We start from the raw sequence: 21,811 nt of genomic DNA on the forward strand, positions 1-21,811 counted from the left end.
GAACCCTCTGTTGTGATCCTGGTCAGAGCAGTCAGTGGTGGTAGCCGGGCACCATCTAGCTGTACTGGGCTCAGTCCGGTGGAGGCCTTGGTATCTGTGGACAATTAGTCCTTCGGACTAATCTTTACCTTGTATCCTGTTCTCTTCATTCTCCCTTGCTCCCGAAGGGCTGAGAACAGTGGAGTATCTTAGATGGCCGCTCACAGGCTTTTAAGACTCCAGAAGAGTAATGTCAATTTTTAATGTGCAAAAGTAAACAAAAATTTTCGGAGTGAAAAAATGTATTCACATATTTCATGTTTTCATGATCTTTATTTCTCAATTTAAAATTTTCCTAATTTATTTTCTGAAGTACCGCCACTTTCAGATACATCAATTCTAGCATAAATCCGCCTGGAGCTCATAAAAATTCTCATTGTTTTCTTGCATCTTAATTTATGACTTTACTTAGTATAATGCAACTTGAACATATTTAGAATTAATACCATCAGTATAAACAGAGTACAAGTTATGCAATTGTTCTCATAAACACAAAAGATGTCTATGTGTAGAAACATATTTTTATGAAGCCAAAGTAAAAGGGGCTCTCAAAGACTAAGAGCAATCCCACTAACCCAGTGCTTAGAAAACTTATCTACTGGGGAGATGGATGGCACGTCTTAAGTATATGTCTCTTGGCTTCTAAGTAAGACATATGGTACACAATAAATGAACTAGGGAGTAACACTTTATTTCACAGCAATATAATCTAGAAGGTATTGTTCTGAGTTTAAGGAGCCTTGGTGGCGCAGTGGTTAAGCACTTGGCTGCTAATCGAAAGGTTTGTGGTTCGAACCTACCAGCTGCTCCACGAGAGAAAGATATGGCAGTAGCAGTCTGCTTCTGTAAAGATTACATCATGGGAAACTCTGTGGGTCAGTTCTACTCTGTCCTATAGAGTTGCTATGAGCTGGAATCCACTCAACAGCAATGGGTTTTTGTTTTTTGTTTTAAAGCTAAGGAGCCGTGGTGGTACAGTGGTTAAGCGCTCAGCTGCTAACTGAAAGGTTGACTATTCGACCCCACCAGCTGCTCCACGAGTGAAAGATGTGGCAGTCTGCTTATTTTAAAGATTTACTACTTTGGAAACCCTGTTGGGGCAGTTCTACTCTGTCCTATAGGGTCGATATGAGTGGGAATTGAATCTGTGGCAACCAGTTTTTTAGAAGTTAGTTCAAGTTGAATTTCTGTTACTTTCAACCCAAAAAATCCCAAACATTTTTACTAAACAGCATACATTTCTTCCATTTGTAAAACTCTATGCAAGAATGGTCAGTGATTCTAAGAGCATCTGGGCCCTAAGGCCTTGCTCTCCTGTGGGCCAATTGGGCCTCAACTCACACGTCCCGTGTAACATGATTGGAAGGAAGGCAACAGTCCTGCCTCTTCCATTGCCATTCTGAAACATTCCCCTTTAGTCTCATTTCCTAGAAGGCCTCTTGGGTTTCACCTGGGTCAAGGCTTTGTGTTGGGGGAAGAATAACAACTCAGCAGACTAAGTCATGGGGAGGGATGGATGTTTTGTTTAGGAAATACGGACATAATTTTTTTTTAATGAATTCTTGAATGACTAAAGGAGTGATTGATGTCATGGGTTGTGGGGTTCTTAAGAGGAAGAATTACTCGGTACATCAAATCAACATATATTGAGTCACTCTGGCCTCCCCACTTAACAACAGGGCCTCAGAGGGGGTGCAATAAGTGATGAAGGATGTGTCTTAGGAACAATATTAACCCAATCATTGCCATCGAGTCGATTTTGACTCATAGCAACCCTATATAGGGTTTCCAAGGTGGTAAATCTTTACGGAAGCAGACTGCCACATCTTTTTACTGAGGAGCGGCTGATGGGTTCGAACTGTTGACCTTTTGGTTAGCAGCCAAGTGCTTAACCACTGTGCTACCAGGTCTCCTTCAGGAACACTATTAGGGCCTTAAATTGTGCCTGGCCTGGGTGGGGTGGGATTATTAGGACAGAAACAGTCTGGACGCAGGCTCCAGAATACTAGGCTACGCTGATAAAGCAGGCCCATTGCTGTCCAGTCGATTCCGACTCATAGCGACCTTACAGGACAGGGTAGAACTGTCCTATAGGGTTTCCAAGGCTGTAATCTTTAAGGGAGCAAATTGTCACCTCTTTCTCCTGTGGAGCAGCTGGCACAAAGCAGGCACCAAGAGGTTAATTAGAAGCAGCCCTACCCAGTTTACAATGAATCACCTGATAGCTCAGAAAGGACACGTTTTTTCAGCCCCTAAATATAATATTCTCTCTCACTGGGTGGCCAGAGCCTAGGATGTGTGGGTTTTGGTTATCTTGTAGTCAGGGCCTTGATTCACAAACACCTGGCTTCCAAGTTTCTCTGGTGGTCCAAGGATGTGACTTCAGTAGTTTCTTCTTGCTGTGGCTGTCAGATCCCCAGCCCAGGATGGGATGGGAAGTTATTGCCCGAAGGTATAAAGTCACCGGTGGGCCGGAGTCACAGCCACCCAGCCAAGGAGAGCCAAGTCAGGACTCACCCAGGGCAGTCTGGCTGCAAAAAGAAAAAAAACCAAACCCGTTGCCATAGAATTGATTCCGACACATAGTGACCCTGTAAGACAGAGTAGAACTGCCCCATAGTGTTTCCAAGGAGCAGCTGGTGGATTCAAACTGCCACTTTTTGGTTAGCAGCTGAGCTCTTCACCAATCCAGATCCTAATATTGTCCTAATGTACTGTCAAGGTTCTGGCCTTGGTAGTAATGGGACTGCCTCCTTCCTATCTCCAATCCCAGATCCAGCAGCACTTTTCAGTTCCGCCTGCAGTACAGGTGCCAGTATCAGCCCTTCTCCCCAGAGTCCTCTCCTCCCTAGGTGCATGGTGGTCTCCCACTTCCCCACCTAGCCTGTCATCAGTTTTTCTAACTGTAGGTTATGTCCCCTTAGCAGGTCGTGAAACCAACTGAGTGAACCTAGACTAGTGGGTTTTTTTGCTTTTGTTTTTTTAATAAAATAAAAACAATTTTTCAAAAAAAAAAAAAAAAACATCATTCCTTGCCTGGATTACCATAACACTTGACTGGTCTCCTTCTTCCACACTTGCCCCTTACTATCTGTCATCCCTCCCAAGCAGCCACAGAGCTCCTTTTAAACTGTGAGTCAGCTCATGACATTCCTCTGCCCAAAACCCTACAGGTGCAGAATGTAGCTCAATAAGTGTTTAATGAACAAATGACACTTTCGAAAACTCAGAGACGTCAGCTGCAACTTGGAAGATGCTCATCGCTATTGTCTGATTTAAAAAAAAAAAAACCCATTGCAGTCTACCAGATTCCAACTCATAGTGACCATATAATTTGAGTGCAAATCAAAACTGCTGGTCCTCAATGTAATTGACTGTGGTGATACGCAACATGGTGCACATTGAATTGGGCTCTACAGTTTATAATGCCTGTTCACACACCTGCTCTGTGTATGTTGTTGCTGTTGTTAGGTGCCGTCAAGTTGGTTCCAACTCATAGCGACCCTATGTATAACAGAATGAAATACTGCCTAGTTCTGTGCCATCCTCGCAATTGTTACTATGCTTGAGCCCATTGTTGCAGCCACTGTGTCAATCCATCTCATTGAGGGCCTTCCTCTTTTTCACTGACCTTGTACTTTACCAAGTATGACCCCCTTCTCCAGGAACTGGTCCCTCCTGATAACATGTCCAAAGTATGTGAGATGTTGTCTCACCATCTTTGCTTCTAAGGAACATTCTGGCTGTACTTCTTCCAAGACAGATTTGTTTGTTCTTTTGGCAGTCCATGGTATATTCAATATTCTTCACCAACACCATAACTCAATGGCATCAGGTCTTCCTTATTCATTGTCCAGCTTCTGCCTGCATATGAGGCAAATGAAAACACCATGGCTTAGGTCAGGTGCACCTTAGTCTCCAAGGTGACATCTTTGCTTTTTAACACTTTGAAGAGGTCTTTTGCAGCAGACTTGCCCAGCGCAACGCGTTGCTTGATTTCTTAACTGCTGCTTCCATGGCCGTTGATTGTGGATCCAAGTAAAATGAGATCCTTGACAACTTCAATATTTTCTCTGTTTATCATGATGTTGCTTACTGGTCCAGTTGTGAGGATTTTTCTTTTCTTTAGGTTGAGGTATAATTCATAGTGAAGGCTGTGGTCTCTGATCTTCATCAGTTTAAGTGCTTTAAGTCCTCTTTGCTTTCAGCAAGCAAGGTTGTGTCATCTGCATAATGCAGGTCATTAACAAGTCTTCCTCCAATCTTGATGCCATGTTCTTCTTCATACAGTCCAACTTCTTGGCTTATTTGCTCAGCATACAAATTGAATGAGTATAGTGAAAGGATATAACCCTGATGCACACCTTTCTTGACTTTAAACCAAGCAGTATCCCCTTGTTCTGTTCAAACAACTCCCTCCAGGTCTATGTGCAGGTTCCTCATGAGCACCATTAAGTGTTCTGCAATTCCCATTCTTCACAATGTTATCCATAACTTGCTCTGATCCACACAGTCGAATGCCTTTGCATAGTCAATAAAACACAGGTGAACATCTTTCTGGAATTCTTTGCTTTCAGCCAGGATCCATCTGACATCAGCAATGATATCCCTGGTTCCATGTCCTCTTCTGAATCCAGCTTGAATTTCTGGCAGTTCCCTGTTGATGTACTGCTGCAGCAGCTTTTGAATGATCTTCAGCAAAATTTTACTTATGTGTGATATTAATGATATTGTTCGATAATTTCTGCATTCGGTTGGATCACCTTTCTTTGGAATAGGCATATGTATGGATCTCTTCCAGTTGGTTGGCCAGGTAGCTGTCTTCCAAATTTCTTGAAAATTTTTCCAGCACTGCATCCATTTGTTGAAACATCTCAGGTGGTATTCCGTCAGTTCCTGGAGCCTTGCTTTTCGCCAATGCCTTCAGTGCAGCTTGGACTTCTTCCTTCAGTACCATAAGTTCCTGATCATATGCTATCTCCTGAAATGGTGGAACAGCGACCAATTCTTTTTCGTATAGTGACTCTGTGTATTCTTCCATCTTCTTTTGATGCTTCCTCTGTCATTTAATATTTTCCCCGTAGACTCCTTCAATCTTGCAACTCGAGGCTTGAATTTTTTCTTCAGTTCAGCTTGAGAAATGCCGAGTGTGTTTTTTCCTTTTGGTTTTCTAACTCCAGGCCTTTGCACATGTCATTATAATACTTTACTCTGTGCATGTAGAATGCCCATTTTACAGATGAGGCAACTGAGGCTCAGGGAACACAAAGGATTTGCTCAGCGTTGTACAATTGGCAGGGGAAGGGAATATAATTGAGTCTGCTCCTCCTCACTCTATAAAAGCTTCTTTCAGAGTTTTACCTATTTCAGGTGAATACCTGCCAACCATAAGCAGATTTACCTAAGGGGTCCTCATCAGAAACTGGTTTGCCTTAAAGGAGAAATTTATAACTCCTGACGTGGGGAGGAGTGAAATGAGCAACAGATTTGGAATAGGAACTCCATCATCTCCTGGCTGTTTGCTCTTGGGTAGTACACCTAATAAGGTGACTAATCTATAAAAAGGGAATGATAGGATTGTGCTGCCTGTCTCCCCAGGTCTCAGCGAGGATCATGTGATAGCGTAAGAGAAAGTGCTTTATAAATGTAGTTATTGCAGTCTTTACTGCACAGCTGATAAAGAGGCCCTGGGGCCTCCTCAACCTTTCAAGAGAGTTGATGAGTCTACTTAGCAGAGGCTGGCGATGCTGGGAGAGAGCAGCTGCGTCTTCTGCAGGACAAGTCGGGGGGCATCCACAGGGGATCATTTCTCAGGCCACACAAATGAACAGGATAATACCTGTGTTTTCTTAGGGCTTCCAAATTACACCAAAAATCATGGAGGAAAAAAAAAAGTAAATCATATTTTAATTTCGCTGCCTTGGCATAAAGTACACTGAGACGATTCTTCCATGGACAAGTCCAAATTTAACAACACAGGTGGGTTAGTCCTGTTCTGTAGCTCAGCACCACCACCACCAATTGCCATCTAGTGGATTCCAAAACATGGTGACCTCATGTGTGTCAGAGTAGAATTGTGCTCCATAAGGTTTTAAATGACTGATTTTTCAGAAGTAGATTGCCAGGACTTCAGTCACTAACTTTTCTGTTAGCAGCTATTGGCATTAACCATTGCACCACCTAGGGACTCTGTAGCCTTATCATATTATCCTTCCATTTGCTGACAATTCCAGAGTGCTTATAAAATACCTCCTCGATTAACATTTTCCAGTACAAACAAATAAAATGTCAAAACTGTTACTGAACCCATCTTTTTTTTAATATTCCAAGAAAGGGGGACTATAATTCTGCAGAAGTCGTTTAAAGTCATAAACCTTAAAAATGTTTTCAGTGTGTCCTGTTGATTGAAGTTTTCCAGTCGATTTAGCCACAGTGCACTATAATAACAGCTCTTCTGCAGCTCCAGAGAAAATGGCACTTCTAAGATTTTCCAAGCAACATTGCAGAGAAAAGGTTATTTTTCCTTCATTGCACTGATTTTTTAAGTAAATCTTTCTATTTTGGAGTTAAGAAAGAACGGGCTCTCTGCTTTTTGAGGTCGCCCTCAGTTCTCAAAAGAGGATTTTTCTAAGACATATCAAAAGCATACTGTTCTTCCTCCCTGAGGCTTATGTCTGGGAGTCTAGAGTTGGTGGCTGTCTTAGTCATCTAGTGCTGCTATAACAGAAATACCACAAGTGGATGGCTTCAGCAAAGAGAAGCTTATTTCCTCACAGCAAAGTAGGCTGAAAGTCCAAATTCAGGGCATCAGCTCCAGGGGAAGACTTCCTCTCTCTGTCAGCCTTCTCACCAATCTTCCCCCGGACTAGGAGCTTCTCTGTACAGGATCCAAAGGACGGGCTTTGCTCCCGGCACTTTCTTGATGGTATGTCTCTCTGCTCACTTCTCTCTTTTATATCTCAAGAGATTGCCTCAGAACACAATCCAGTCTTATAGACTGAGTGCTGCCTTACTAACGCAACTGCCGCTCATCCGCCCTCATTAACATCATAGAGGCAGGATTTACAACATACAAGAAAATCATACAATACCGGGAATCATGGCCCAGCCAAACTGATACACACATTTTTTGGGGGACATAATTCAATCCACGACAGTGGCATTCTGAGGATGGGTCCTCAGAGCCGTCAGAGAGGCAAGTTCCTGCTCCTGGGGAACTGGTGAGGAGTCCCGTTCATAAGCTCATTCTCTACTGCAGGAAAACAAGAGTCATTTTAAAATAGATACATTTCCTTTTGTTTCTCCTGTCAAAGCATGGCAGCTGGAGGGGACAGGGACCTCTGGGGGTTAGGTAAAGCAGGATTGAACACTGTTTACAAGGTCGGGATGCATGTTTCTAGTTTCCAGAGAATAGAGTGGAACCTGAGGCATTGGTGGTTCAGTGGTAGAATTTGCGCTTTCCATGCTGGAGACATGGGTTCAATTCCCAGCCAGTGTACCTTATGTGCAGCCACCATCCATCTGTCGCTGGAAGCTTGAGTGTTGCTATGATGCTGAACAGGTTTCAGCAGAGCTTCCAGAATATGATGAACTAAAAAACCTAGTGATCTACTTCCAAAAACCAGCCAATGAAAACTCAATCTACAACAATCCAATCCCCGACAGATCATGAGAATGGCGCAGGACTAGGCAGCATTTTGTTTCATTGTGCATGGGGTCACTAGGAGTTGGGGGTTGACAACAACAGAGTGGAGCCTGGGTTGGTCACCCTGGACTCCTGCTAGGATTATTGTACCCATTAGATAGATGAGAAAATGGAGGCACTGAGAGTTTGAAAATATTTTCTTACAGGAGAAGAAGGGGCAAGAAAGCAGTTGTAGAGGTAGGAAGTGAGGTGAAAGCAAGTTGACCTGCTGAGAAAAGCTGAGACAGGAGCTAGGGCTGGAGATAACTCAGAGCAGTCTGGAAAGAAAGGCAGAGAGAGGCAGGAGAGGGAAGAAACCCCTTAAAAGAGAAGAATGAGGCTCCAGGACTTGGGGAGGCATCTTCCTGCAAAAGGAGTGGAAGGGGGTGGAATCTGCAACTTAACAGGTTAGCAGGTCGAAAGGCACCAGGACCACATATTGGTCCTCTCCAATCATTGAGCCTCTTTGTTAGTTAAGGGAACGTCTACTACCAGCACCATCATGGAGCAAAAATGCCTCTGCTTCTTGCTATCCCACACCACCCAAGGAGAAATTATATTATTTTTGTGCTCTCATATGCACCCCTCCCCATGCCAACACATAGAATTCCAACTTAGGGAATGCCAGGGTAGCTCAATGAGCTGGAGAAAAACATCTCTACTCTTACTCATCCTGTTGCTTGGGTTTAAGTGTCCCTTCCTCAGAGAAATTTCCCTGAGCGCCCTTGCCTAAATTAGGTCCTTGGGTCACAGGCTCCATCATGCCCTGCATGCTTCTCTCATTACACTGATCACAACAGCAGTCACTTATTTATTTGTGCAATTATATGTTTAATATCTGTCTCCTTGACCAGAGTGTAAGCCCCAAGAGAACTCTGTGTCTATCTTGGTCTTTGCCAGTACAGTTCCTGAGACACTGTAGCACAGAACAGATACTTGAAAACGAATGAATGAATCCTAAAGATTCCCCTAGAAGAGACACAGAGGACCAGGACTTACTGCACAACTTGTTCTGGAACTCTGAGGTCAGGGACTCGATCTGGCTGAAGTTGGCCACCAGAAAGACATGGTCTTTGTGGGGCTCGCTCCCGATGGCCTTCAGCGTGTTGAAGTCCACCTGGCCCACGCCAATGGCAAAGATCAGGATGCCTGTGTCTCGTGCTTTTGCAGCCACCTCAGCCACTGAGTCCTGCGGCCTCCCATCTGTCACAATCATCATGACCCGAGGCACATTCTCCCTCAGGGGCCGGGCCCCCTCTGCTTCTGAGAATGCGATGTTCAGGGCATACTGGATGGCCAGCCCTGTCATGGTGCCTGTGGACAGATGCCTCATCCTTTTGACAGCACGTTCCACCTCAGACTTCCTCTTGAAGGTCTTCAGGGAGAACTCATTCTTGACAGTGCTTCCATATTGGAGCAGGCCCACCCGGGTGACATCAGGCCCAATGTCCAAGAATTGCAAGATGCCCACAATGAACTCCTTGACTTTTGCATAGTCATAGGTGTTGACACTGCGGGAGCTGTCAATGATGAAGACCAGGTCTGCCTGCTTGTTCTCACAGGAGCTCTCTGGGGAAAGACGAGAGTTAAAGACATTAAAAGAGTATTGAGGACAATTTTCACCTCTCATGTGGGAGACCCAGGTTCGATTCCCAGACAATGCACCTCATGCACAGCCACTACTTGTCTGTTGGTTTGTGTACTGTGTTGGCTTGCGTGTTGCTATGATGCCTAACAGGTTTCAGTGGCGCTTCCAGACTAAGATTGACTAGGAAGAAAGGCCTGGTGATCTACTTCTAAAAATCAGTCAATGAAAAGCCTATGGATTACAATGACTGATCTGCAACTGATCATGGGATAGTGCAGGATTAGACAGCATTTCGTTCCATTGTGCATGGGGTCACCATGAGTTGGGGCTGACTGAACAGCAGCTAACAACAAGAAGGACCAAATCTAGATTGACTGTTGTTGGAAATCCTAGGGCTGGTAGTCACCTTTCAAACCTCCAGTCTGCATTGGTTTCTCTTTCCTGCTCAGGGCATATATCTGTATAATGGTGATCATGAGTATCAGGTATAAACAGTATTTCTTACTGTAAGATAAATGAATAGTTCCTTGAAAGTTATCAGTTTTTAGGTGAGCAAACACCTGATTGACGTAAAAATTATTTTATTATTTACTGCTTGGCACGTAAGATTGACTGGATACTGTAGGGAACAAAAAGGAAGCTTAGGACAGGGCCCAACATCAAGGGGCTTACAATCTACCTGGGGAGGCTTAACTAATGAAACAGTGAAAGAATATCGTATTTTTGCAAATAATGAACCCGTGTAAACAATGCACCCACACGTACAATGTGTGGTATAGCGCACCTATGAAAATAGTATGTGGTGGGGGGGAGTTGTGCGGTTGGCCAAAAAATATAAAACGTGAGTGTTATTTGCATAAAATAGGGTAACTAATATGAAACTGTGTGGTTCTGACAATAGATATTCAGAAAAGAGGGACATTAGTGGAGTGAGATCAAGGAAATGGGACATGAACTGGCCTTGACTGATGGATGGTGTTTGGATTGGAGAAAAGGAACACAATAAAAGGGAACTGTGAGAAAAATCCCAAGATGGAATGAATATGGTGGATAATAGAGTAAATAACGAGACCTTAGAGGGAATTGCTAGGAGTTGCAGGCAGATGTTAAGTTGGAGGGATAGCCAGAAGCGAGTTATAAAAGGCCTTTAAATTCAGACACAGAAATTTATACATGATGTCACAGGTGATGGGGGACCACCTTAGCATCATTTCATGCCACTGACCTCTCCCATAGGAAAGGTATATAATAAAAAGTCAGTGGAGTCTGACAGTGGTTTGCAAGGTGGATCATCCATACCATTGTTCAGGGGTTGCACTGATTTGGTTGAGATGCAGACTCAGATCTCAACCAGGGAGGCACTTGAGCAAATGGAGACAGGACCCACCCAAGAAACATTTCAACAAGAGACACAGGAAAAAGGTAAATCTAAGTCTCTCCCTCACCACCACAGCAACTGTACTTAATCCTTAAGCAGCTAGGTGAGAAGGCTGTAAGAGACCTGAGTCTAAAAGGAAGCTTATGCCTTATGCATTCTGGGAAAAAGATAATATTAGAAGAGATGAGAGGCCTTCTGCCTCAGTGGATGGACGTTGGGATTCCTGTTTGAATTTCTGATATTCTGAGCTACTGCCTCCCAGCCAGGTTGACTCCCTCCTCTGCAGCCCCGTCCCAGACTTTGTAGCTAAATCAGGATTTGACGTGGATTAGAAAACGGATCGCAAATACTTGCCCTAAATCCCAATCACCACAGCTGCAAGAAAGCCAGAGAAAGCCAAAAATTAAACAGTAAGCCCAGTCATAAAAATGAGAAGTGGGAAAGGCCCATGAGGTCACCCTATCCAGGCTGGCTTGCCAGGACTGTGACTCGTCCCTGAGTGCCGTGCACACACGCACACTTCATCCACTGCAGCCTGCAGTTCTAATGCTTTTAGGGGAGGATGCACTCCCAAATGTCAGTATCCTGGCAGGACAGCAACCTTTTGTCCCTCTCACACATAACACTGGGGGCTGGGTGAATTTAAGGTGAATTTCCCAAAACAGAGGCCCCAAAACCTGCCTTCGGGGACCCAGCAATGAGATCAATATAAAACTGACATTTGTAAGGTGTTTAAAAATCTCTTTTCCCGAGCACTTTTATCACTATGGTCTCATTTGATTTTCAGAACAAGTGCTTGAGAAAAGAGCTAGGATTATCATACCCACTATAAAGATGGGAAAATGGAGGTACAGTTGGAAAATATTTCGTAATTTAGAAAATAAAAACAAACAAACAAATATGGAGGCAGCACTAATACCCACCTCACTGAGTAGTCGTGAGAATTTAGGGAAATAAGCCAGGTAAGGAGCACAGCCCTGGGCCCAGCATGTGGGAACAACGGGACCTGTGGTAGCTGCACATCCAAGCTCTCCTCCGCCTGTCCTTACTCCCACCTCTCTCCTTCCTGTACCTGAAGGAGAAAGGACCTTGGCTTGTGCCTGTGCAGTGTGTGCTGTACACAGGCACCTGCCCCAGGAGGCCAGTTACCAGTTGCTGAAGAGCTGACTCTGACTCATGGGGACCCCATGTGTGTCAGAGTAGAACTGCTCTCCACAGGGTTTTCAATGGTTAATTTTTCAGTAGATTGCCAGGCTTTTCTTCTGAGGCACTTTTGGGTGGACTTGAACCTTCAACCTTTTGATTAGCAGTTAAGCTAGTTAACTGCCAGAGGAGGCAGTGGGTTGAAATCCAGCATGCCCTGAGGCCTAGGGGCTGCATCTATCCTGAGAGGCACCTGGAGGTGGTGCCTTTTTCTAATTTTCACAAAGGAGAATATGGTCTATCATATGGCCCTGGGCAGGAACAGGCCCAAGGAATCAGGGTAAGCACCAGGCAGTCCCAGGACCCAGGCTGGCCCCTCTCAAGCAGCCCACCCACCCCACCCTTTATGTCTGAATTTACTGCAGGGAGAACAAAGCCTAAGGATCTCCACCTGCTGAGGAGAACAAGCATCAGCCTTAGATCCTGTCATGGTGGAGGAAATCAATTAAAGTTTCCTTAGAAGGGAGAAGTCCCTGGGTGGTGCAAACGGTTAACACGCTTGGCTGCTAACCAAAAGGTTGGAGGTTCAAGTCCACCCAGAGGTGCTTCAGAAGAATGGTCTGGCGATCTACTTCTGAAAAATCATCCCGTGAAAAACCTATGTAGCACATTTCTACTCTGACACATATGAAGTCACCATGAGTTGTGACTGGGTTTAGTTTGGTTTGGGTTTTTCCTTAGAAAGGAGGGAGGTAGAGAGTAGATAGGCTTCCTAAGAACTGTCTCTTTCTTTGGAAATCTTTGGGAGCAGACGGGGCCTCCTTGGACTGGGATATTTGACTGTGGGTCTTAGTGATGGTGTGGACATCCCTCCGAGCAACACAGTCCTCCTATGATTAAAAGGCAGTATAAGGGAAGCATGGGAGTTCTGTGAGGAAGCGTGTGCTAAACTGGATGAGTTGCTGTCAAAACAACTGTGTCATTTCCACAACTCACGGCAGTTTACAAAAATACCACAAAGGTCCAAAATGTTGTGGGAGGTTCCAAGTGAGCTGTGACTGTGAGTTAAAAACACTAAGTCCTGGCAGCCTAAGTGACCGAGGTTTCTCCAAGTTGTCTCCTCAGGTCCCTTGAGGACTCTGAACTACAATCTGGCTGCCTAACCTAGAAGGGCTAGTTCAGTGGTTCCCACACTTGAGCATGCACCCAAATTCCCTGGAGAACTTTTAAAAATAAAGATCAGTGGGCCACGTGGGCCACACCTCCGGACCCAGTAGCTCTGGGGTGGAGACTTGAAAACTTGCATTTCTAACAAGTTCCCCAGAGAAGCTGATGTTGCTAGCTCAGAAACCACAGTCGATAACCAGTAGTTCCAGAAATGGAGCTATCTCTTAGAGAAAAGAGTCCCTGGGTAGCACACATGGTTAAGCACTTGGCTGTTAATTGAAAGGTTGTTGGTTTGAATCCACCCACTCAGAGGCACCTTGGAAGGAAGGCCTGGTGATCTGCTTCCGAAAGGCCACAGCCATGAAAACCCTATGGAGCACAGTTCTACTCTGAAACACGCGGGGGCACCATGAATCAGAATCAACTCAACGGTAACCGGTACTGGTACTGGAGAAAAGAAGTTCGGTGAAGTCTTGGCCTCACTATTTCATTGTCAAGTCCCTGAGGGTGGGAAGCTAGTCTCACTCATCTTGTAGTCATGCTGTTGGAAACATAGTAGGTCTTTAATCAATATTTGTGGAATCAAAGTGAATTCAGATGGAAAGGGCTGAGTTAAGGGGGTTGGCAGTTCAAGGAGGTGATGAAAACCACCAAGTGAAACAGTTCTAGACCAGGTCTGGGTCCCGCTAATAAAATCCTAGATTCTAGGCCCCAAATCTTTTCCATTTTGTGAGGGAGCCACAGCCACTTTTGAACTTTTAGTTCATGGAATCATAGACCAGTACGATTTGGAGCTGGAGGGGTCGAAATAGAATCCAAATTATTCAATTTACAGAAGATTAAACTGAGGCTTGAAGAGGTGGCTCAGCAGACCTCCCCAAGGTCTCATGGCTCATCATATGGTCAGACCTGGGATGAACTGGGTGCCTTTTCCACAACCCAACAGCTGACTCTCTTGGAAAATTATCACTACAGCTGGCATTATAGTTGTGAGCTTTGCAGATACCTGGAACACTCTGAAATATTTGCTGTGAAGAGCCTTGCAGCTTTCCACATGAGGACTGCTGGGAGTTTAGTGGGTCTACAGTGTCCTGCTCACACCTTCTAGAAAACCGCCTCTCCTCTGTGTGCATTCCTTCACTTCGAGGAACGGCATCCCTGTCTCTTTGGCCAGGGAGAAGAACCCACAGTGATCTTCTTTTGGGCCCCTCATGACAAAGATTTTCAGCAGCAGTTGAAAGAGGATTTGTGAGCACATTATAAAATGTCATCCTTCTAATCACAAAGTGACAGCCTGCACTCTGTCAGCGGCACTGAATACTGTCAGCATGACTCCAAAGCCCACGCGTTGGGCAAACAAGGGTCTCTTACCCTTTCAGAAAGAGGAACATGAGCCGGGACAATCTTAAACAACATTCCTACCCATGTGGGATTACAGTGTGCAACTCGGAACTATTTCCTCCTCTCAGGGGCTTCAGCCTTGTTGCTAATTAGCCTCTCCTGCTCTGGCTAAATCCAATTATGGTTATATAATCGCATAGTAAATATTTGGTGTCATCTGCCTGGGGAAGTCAGAGCATATTTGGAGAAGGGAGGGATGTGAATCTCCATGATGAGGTTAAAATAATTTCGTGTGGAGACTGAAAGGGGGCTCTGAGATCCTTAGCGAAACAGGGGTAGAGTCCTATGATCTCAGTGCCAAGCGCAGCCTCTGCCACTTTCTATCCATGTGGTCTTGAGCTGCTCCTTAACCTCTTTGACCCTCAGTCTCTTCCTCTTGAAAATGGGGAAAATAATACAGGGCTGTTGTGAGACTCAAAAGAGAATAGAATAACAACTTATAGCTAATATTTATTGAGCACTTAATAATAGCCAGGTGTTTATATGTGTTAGCTTTGTTATTTTTCACATAGACCTAAGGAAATAGGTACTGTTATGATCCCCATTTTACAGATGAGGACAATGAGTCTAGAGAGGTTAGATAACTTGCTCATGGTGTCATAGCTAGGAAGTGGAGGAGGTGGGATTTGAACCCATCTGTCTGGCTCCCACATTTGTCTGTAGCCCACATTCTTAACCACCAAGCTATGTGCATCATGGATATAAGAGATTTTGTCTTTCTAGACCTGCCATTCCCAGTTACTCACAGCTGCTTAACATCGGCTCTCTGGGGTCAGTTCTTTCCTTGCCTGGAATCAGGACCTGACAGCAATGGCCCAAACTTGCCTGCTTGCTGCCAAGTACTTCTCCTTTGCTAAATGTCGATTTGTATTTCTTTTTCTTTTTTCCTAATTTAGTAAAATGCTGAAAACAGATGCTTACCTCCCTGAATGGCAGTGGTCCAGTAAATGAAGCTGCTAGTCACTTGACAAGTGCTTATTGAGAGCTCAGGAGGAGCAAGGCCCCATGGAGACCAAGGGATGGGACAGGTGTGATGGAGAGACGGAGGTCACCAATCTTTGAGGGACTGGGGAATAGGAGAAATATGGTCCTAACAATAGGTGAATGCCCAAGGTGGGGTGAGGAAGGAAGTCTCTCAGGGCACTGAGCTGAGCTGGAGAGAGCTGAGCTGAGCTGTCAGGTGTCAGAGAAGACAAGCTAAAATGAAAATTACAGTGAAGCCTTTATGGCTTACTGTGATACAAACCAGAGAAACCCAGAGAAGATGCCGACTCCTCCTTGTTCCATATTTCCCCAGGAACAGCACTTGGGTGAGGGCCAGGTAGGTCATCATAGATGTAGGGACTTACTGCTGAGGGAGCCCAAAACAAAAGGCTCCTCCAATTTTATGGACCCTGGGGCTGGGTGGGGGAGGAGCGCAAGGGGGAGGACTAGGAGTGGAAAATTACTGAGTATGAATCAGAGTTGGGGAAAGTGTCTTCACAGATAAGGAGGCTTCAGCACAGTCTCCTGAGGAAGGCCCTACCCAAGGTCCCTGATAAAGAGGCCTCCGTACAGAGGTGCCTGGGCTAGGAGTGCAGATACGTGAAGGTGGGCTGCATCCTTGATTACAGCTCCCTTCAGAGATGGCAGTGCGCTTCCTGTGCCCCACGTCTGGCTAGGGAGGGCAGCTTTCCCCCTGAAGCCTGGCAGGGAAAGCTTTTGTAACCGCCTGTGGTCAGGCCTGAAAATTCACACCTAGGTTTTTTGCCCAGAGCCAGACTCAAAACGGATTTCAGAAAACGTGATGCTTCATATCAACTCCCGACAAAGTTTCCACAAACAGATGGCTCGTGGGCACATAAAAAGAGAACCGTGAAAAATGTAATGACAGAAATGAAAGAATGTGACAGTTTCTAGGACAGCGGTAGAGTGGATGGATGAGGGAATTAGAGCATGCATTAAAGGCCTACCTGAGGCCGGTGGGAGCCCTGGTGTCGCAGTGGTTAAGAGCTACGGCTGCTAACCAAAAAGTCGATAGTTCGAATTCACCAGTCGCTCCTTGGAAACCCAGTGGGGCAGTTCAACTCTGTCCTATAGGGTCGCTATGAGTCGGAATCAACTTGGCGGCAACGGGTTTGGTTTTTTGGGTTTGAGGCTGTCAATCATGAAATTTAAGTGAGGCTGATCAACATGATGATATGTTTTACTCCAGCCACATTCAGATACAGGGAAAAGCATTTAAGTGTTGGATTTAACCAGGGTTGTTAGTCAGCAAAGAGAGAATGACAAATCAAGGGAAAGGGTGACTATAATGACTTCCTATGGAATTAAAGCTGGGGGAAGTAGGGAAAAGAAGAAACAAGGAGGCGAAGGATAGTGAAAAGGAAGCAGAATCAAAGGATTAAAAGTCCAGATAAAGTCAAACAATTGTTAGCACTGGAAAAGTAGAAAGAAATCACCTCACTAGCATGGGAAGATTGTTGTTGTTGCTGTTAGACGCCGTGGAGTTGCTTTCGACTCATAGCAACCCCATGTGACACAGTAGAACAGTCCCATGGGGTTTTCCTGGCTGTAATCTTTAAGGAAGCAGATCACCAGGTCTTTCTCCTGACGAGCCACTGGGTGGGTTCAAACTACCAACCTTTCAGTTAGCAGCTGAGCTCTTAACCATTACCACACCTGGGTTGTTAGCTGCCGTCAGATTGTATCCCAACTCATGGTGACCTCATGCACAACAGATAGTAATGCTGCCTGGTCCTGTGCTATCCCCATGATCAGTTATGGATTAGACCATTGTGATCTGTAGGGTTTAGTTTATGTTCTAAAGTAGATCACCAACCCTTTCTTCCTAATCTGTCTTAGTCTGTAAGCTCTGCTGAAACCTGTTCATAGCAACACAAAAGCCTTCACTGACAGATGGGTGTGCATGAGGTGCGTGGACTAGGAATCGAACCTGGGTCTCTGGTATGAAAGGCAAGAATTCTACCATTAGGAGGTTTAAAGTTAAGGTTATGAAGGAATTACAGTTACTGGTAATCACAGGTCAAGTTTATCACTAGAGGAGCAAATGGCTGAAATATGATAAAGGACAAGAATATTTAAGACAAGGAAGTCAAAGCTATCGAGGGATCATCGAAGTAGAAAGTTGAGTGATATCATGAGTCAGCACTGAAGGAGCTCTTGGCCATCCAAAAGTGTATATAAACTTAGACAAAGAACCCAAAACTGGGATATGTGGTTAGTGTGGACTCCAATTCAAACAACATCATCACTAGAGCAAATCATGTATTCTTACTACTTCTGAGGCAGTGCCAAGTGAGAATTTTGATGTTAAAAAAATAAAATATGTAAAGATAAACTAGTGTTGTATTTTTAAATTTTATTTGAATAAAAGTAGTTTGAATAAAGGAAAAAAATTCTTGAAGTCCCCGAAAATTATGACAAGAGCAATGTTGGAAAAAGTGGCAGTGAGCCAAGGGAAAAAACTCTTCTTGTAGCTAGAAACGACCAGACGATAGTTTTAATTATCCAGGAGTGGCCAGAAAGACTATGAGACATGATTAAAATTTCACAAAAGGACAGGGAGAAAAACTAGTTCACCAGGAGTTTCAAAGGGACACTGGGGAGGGAAATTAAAGTTGTTTGATGATTACAGAGAGAGAGAGAACCATGATCATTCTGAGTCAGCCTAAGTTTACGAAGAAAAAAAAAATCAGGCAAAATTTAATTCATTTTCTATTTGAGATGCAACAGATCAGAAGGATCAGGGGAAATCTATTGTTAGGGAGTGTCTGGATATCAGCAAGGCAAATGACTGACTCTAGCGAGGTAGAAATGCAGATTCGGATAAGTAGAACAATTAGGTAGATCCAGTCATTCAACAAATATTTAGTACTACTGTGTGTAGGGCTTTGGTAATACAATGAAGGAAAAGGCTCCCAACTGTGAAAGGCACTCATACAGACAAATAACAGGATACAGTGAAATAGGTAGACTAGAAAGGTTAATAGAGTATATTGTTGTTGCTAAATACATGAAGCCAATCTGGAAGGAGGTCTCTAGTGAGACGCCAGAGGCCTCTATGTAAACATTTTTATCAATGCTTTCTTAGATAAAAGCATGAAAGGCACATTTTTGAATGATACTGCTGTGGCTAAGATCACTCACTCTCTTTCTGTCTCTCTCCCAGAGACAGAGAGAGAGAATATGACAGAATCACTGACTGTTTCTTGGTACAGGTACCCTGGCTCTAGGGCGGGCTCAGCGATGCCCTCTTTTGCCCCTGGCAGAATAGCTAATCAATTCTGGCCCTCTTCTACTCAGCTTGGTCTCAGCTTTAGGATCCTTGCATCCCTGCACTTCAGATACCTACCGACAATCTATCAGAGTTGGCACCTGAATGGAATCAGATTGCAAGCCTGGTTTTACACTCTGGTGTTCTGCGGTGAAGTTTAAAGAACTCGATTTTATCCATTCCTAAGAAATTGAATCCGGGTAAATTAGCTAATCATACTTATGACCCATTGTCTGATTTTAAATCTAATTTATTACTTTTCAGTGAGAAATAAGAAGGCCAAACAGACAAGGCTGGCCTCATCAACAGTCGGCACATGATCTTCTGGATAAAGCCATATTTATGATGGAAGCCTGTTAGATGGGCATAGGCTCAGAGCAAAAGAAAGACTGTAAGGAATAGTCTCCTCAAATTGTAAAAATCTTAGGTATCATCCATTATAACAATGTAAAACTAGGACATCAGAACATAGGGAAGATGCACGTAGAAGCAGTTGATTTACGTGAATTGAGCTGTATGGGCTTGCAGAAGAAAGAGAGACAGAGAGACAGACTGAGAGGGAAGACTAATGTGTAAGCCAGCAGTGTTCCCATCCACAGTCGGGCTCAAAGAGCACCTTCCCACAGGGGCCTGAGACGTGGCCTCTCATGCCGTTTCCCATGGTTTCAGCCCCCATGTGTGCTGGGTGGTGCAAGTGGTTTGTATCCGACTACTAACTGAAAAGTTGATGGTTTGGACCCACCCAGTGGCACCGTGGAAGAAAAGCCCGCCGATCTGCTTCCCTAAAGATTACAGCCAAGAAAACCCTACAGAGCTCAGGTCTACTCTGAAACACATCAGTCACCGTGAATTGAAACTGACTCAACAGCAATAGGGTGTTTGTTTGTTGGTGCCTCTAGGGTGAGGTGACTAGCTCTCAGGGCTTCCAGGCGCTTTAAGGGATTATTTCAGAGGTAGTTCTGACTAGATTTGATTTTTGCCCCAGTGGAACTTTAGAACCAAACCCCCACTTAACCTGTGGCTCTCCTATATTCAGGGCACTTGATTAGGGCAAATGCTGGAAAGACAACAATCAATTCTTCCCTTTCCAATTCCCTTATGAGTCAGTCTCCAGCTGCTGCATGACATCATGTCAGACTTTTAACAGCGCAGTTGATGGGCTAGGGCTTTTTTGGAATCATTCGTGGTTTGCTCACATCTTCCTAAAGGACCACTTGGGGAATCCCTGAAAACTGGATTACTTTCTATTAGGGAGACACCCTAGGCTTCTTAACGGGATCTGGGACATATTTTGGACTCGTTAACAAACCATTTCCACTTGGTAACATTTACCAAGTGTTTCTCCAGATTCCAGGGGCACTTGTGGTTCCCTCGACACTACAACATACAAAGCTGGTAAGGAATGGCTAATAGGCTGAGTAATAGAATCAGGACCAGAAAGGATTTTGGAGGGCTGGAATAAGTTGAAACTAACAAGATGAAATCTAATTGGTATAAATATCAAGCCCTGCACACAGGGTTCAAAAACCAACCACAGGAAAGGAGACATCTGGATTGATAGCCAGTCACATGATAAAATCAGAACCAGGATGGTAAATCTAAGACTTGCACATTGTCACCCGTACCCCCACACAGCCCCTGTGGCAGATGTCCCTAATCAACCCTGGCCTCAGAATCAAAGCTCAGCCACAGGATTCCTCTTGACACCCCAAGCTCCTACCACCTGTGGATAGGAGGGGACTTGCCAAATGAAACCAATTTGCCATCACTTCCTGATCATTCCTATTAGACTGCTCTCAAATGTAATGCCCCAATCATCTCATCAAGGGCCTTTCCTGGCCTGGGAAAGTAGAGAGATTTCCCAACAAAATTAACCTTAGTCTTCCTCTCTTTATACTAGAACATTTCCATGATTGAAGATTTAGATGAGATTCATTGATCTGAGTCACAGTAGCTGGATTTGGCAGAGCTAAGTTCCCAGTATGAGGTCCGTTGGTAGTTCAGTGGTAGAACTCTTGCCTTCCATGTGGGAGATCCGGGTTTGATTCCTGGCCAGTGCACCTCAGTACAGCCAACACCTGTCTGTCAGTGGAGGCTTCCAGACTAAGATAGACTAGAAAGAAAGGCCGGGTGATCTACTTCTGAAAATCAGCCAATGAAAACCCTATGGATCACAGTGGTCTAATCCATAATGATCATGGGGATGGCACCAGACCAGGCAGTATTTCAATCCATCATGCATGAGGTCATCATGAGTTGAGTTGACTTGATGGCAGCTAACAATAACAACAAGTTCCCAGTATAAATGAGCTTCAGTGAGCTATTTCATCAGAGCAACTTCCTCGAAAGCTTCCTCAGGGTCACTGACAGCAAGGTCACTGACGTTCTTCGGAGAACGATCTAGCAAACTCCTTAGCCTCCTCCACCCGCCAACCACTCCCTGCCCTGCACCAATACCCCAGCAGTATCAAACTGTCTGTAGTTACCTAAGGAGCCCTGGTATCACAGTGGTTAAGCACTTGGCTGCTAACTGAAAGGTTAGTGGTTCAAACCCACCCAGTATCTCCATGGGACAAAGACTTAGCGATCTGCTTCCATAAAGATTACAGCCTTGGAAACCCTATGGGGCAGTTGTATTCTGTCCTATAGGATCACTGTGAGTCCCACTCAATGGCACGGGTGTCACCTATTTTTTTTTATTTGTAAATTTTTAATTTTCATTTACATTATCTTCTCGGAGCATATGTGCCAAAGTGGAATTATCAGTTAATGGTACGAACCATTTTATAGCTCTTTTATACATAGTCACAGATTGTTCTTCAGTAATATTTGCCCAATGACAGCCTAAATGTCCAATGATAGGAAGCTGGTTAAACAACAATATTTTTTTGTAACAGAATGTTATGCAGCCATTAAATATCATGATTGTTTAGTCCTTACTTTTTTTTAATTTCCATTTATTCTTGCTAGTTTAATAAGTGGATAATAATATATTAATGTCACTTAAAATTTTTTAATGTGGTAAAATATATACAACATGTAATGGCAATTCTACCCAAAGCAATTTACAAATACAATGCAATCCCGATCCAAATACCAGCAACATTCTTCAAAGAGATGGAAAAACTAATCATT

General features: G+C 44.3%; 1 protein-coding gene across 3 annotated transcripts in view; it reads right to left on the reverse strand.

Moving 5' to 3' along the window:
- The window catches only part of MATN2 (matrilin 2), a 188,091-nt gene that overhangs the window by 109,878 nt on the left and 56,402 nt on the right, over positions 1 to 21,811 (reverse strand). For all 3 annotated transcript variants that reach the window (XM_004370750.2, XM_004370748.2, XM_004370749.1), the window contains one exon: positions 8,723 to 9,292. In XM_004370750.2, coding sequence (XP_004370807.1) covers positions 8,723 to 9,292 — 570 coding nt within the window. The remainder of the gene's footprint in view (positions 1 to 8,722; positions 9,293 to 21,811) is intronic.

The sequence above is a fragment of the Trichechus manatus genome, unplaced genomic scaffold (assembly GCF_000243295.1).
Source record: "Trichechus manatus latirostris isolate Lorelei unplaced genomic scaffold, TriManLat1.0 scaffold00009, whole genome shotgun sequence".
Taxonomy (NCBI): domain Eukaryota; kingdom Metazoa; phylum Chordata; class Mammalia; order Sirenia; family Trichechidae; genus Trichechus; species Trichechus manatus.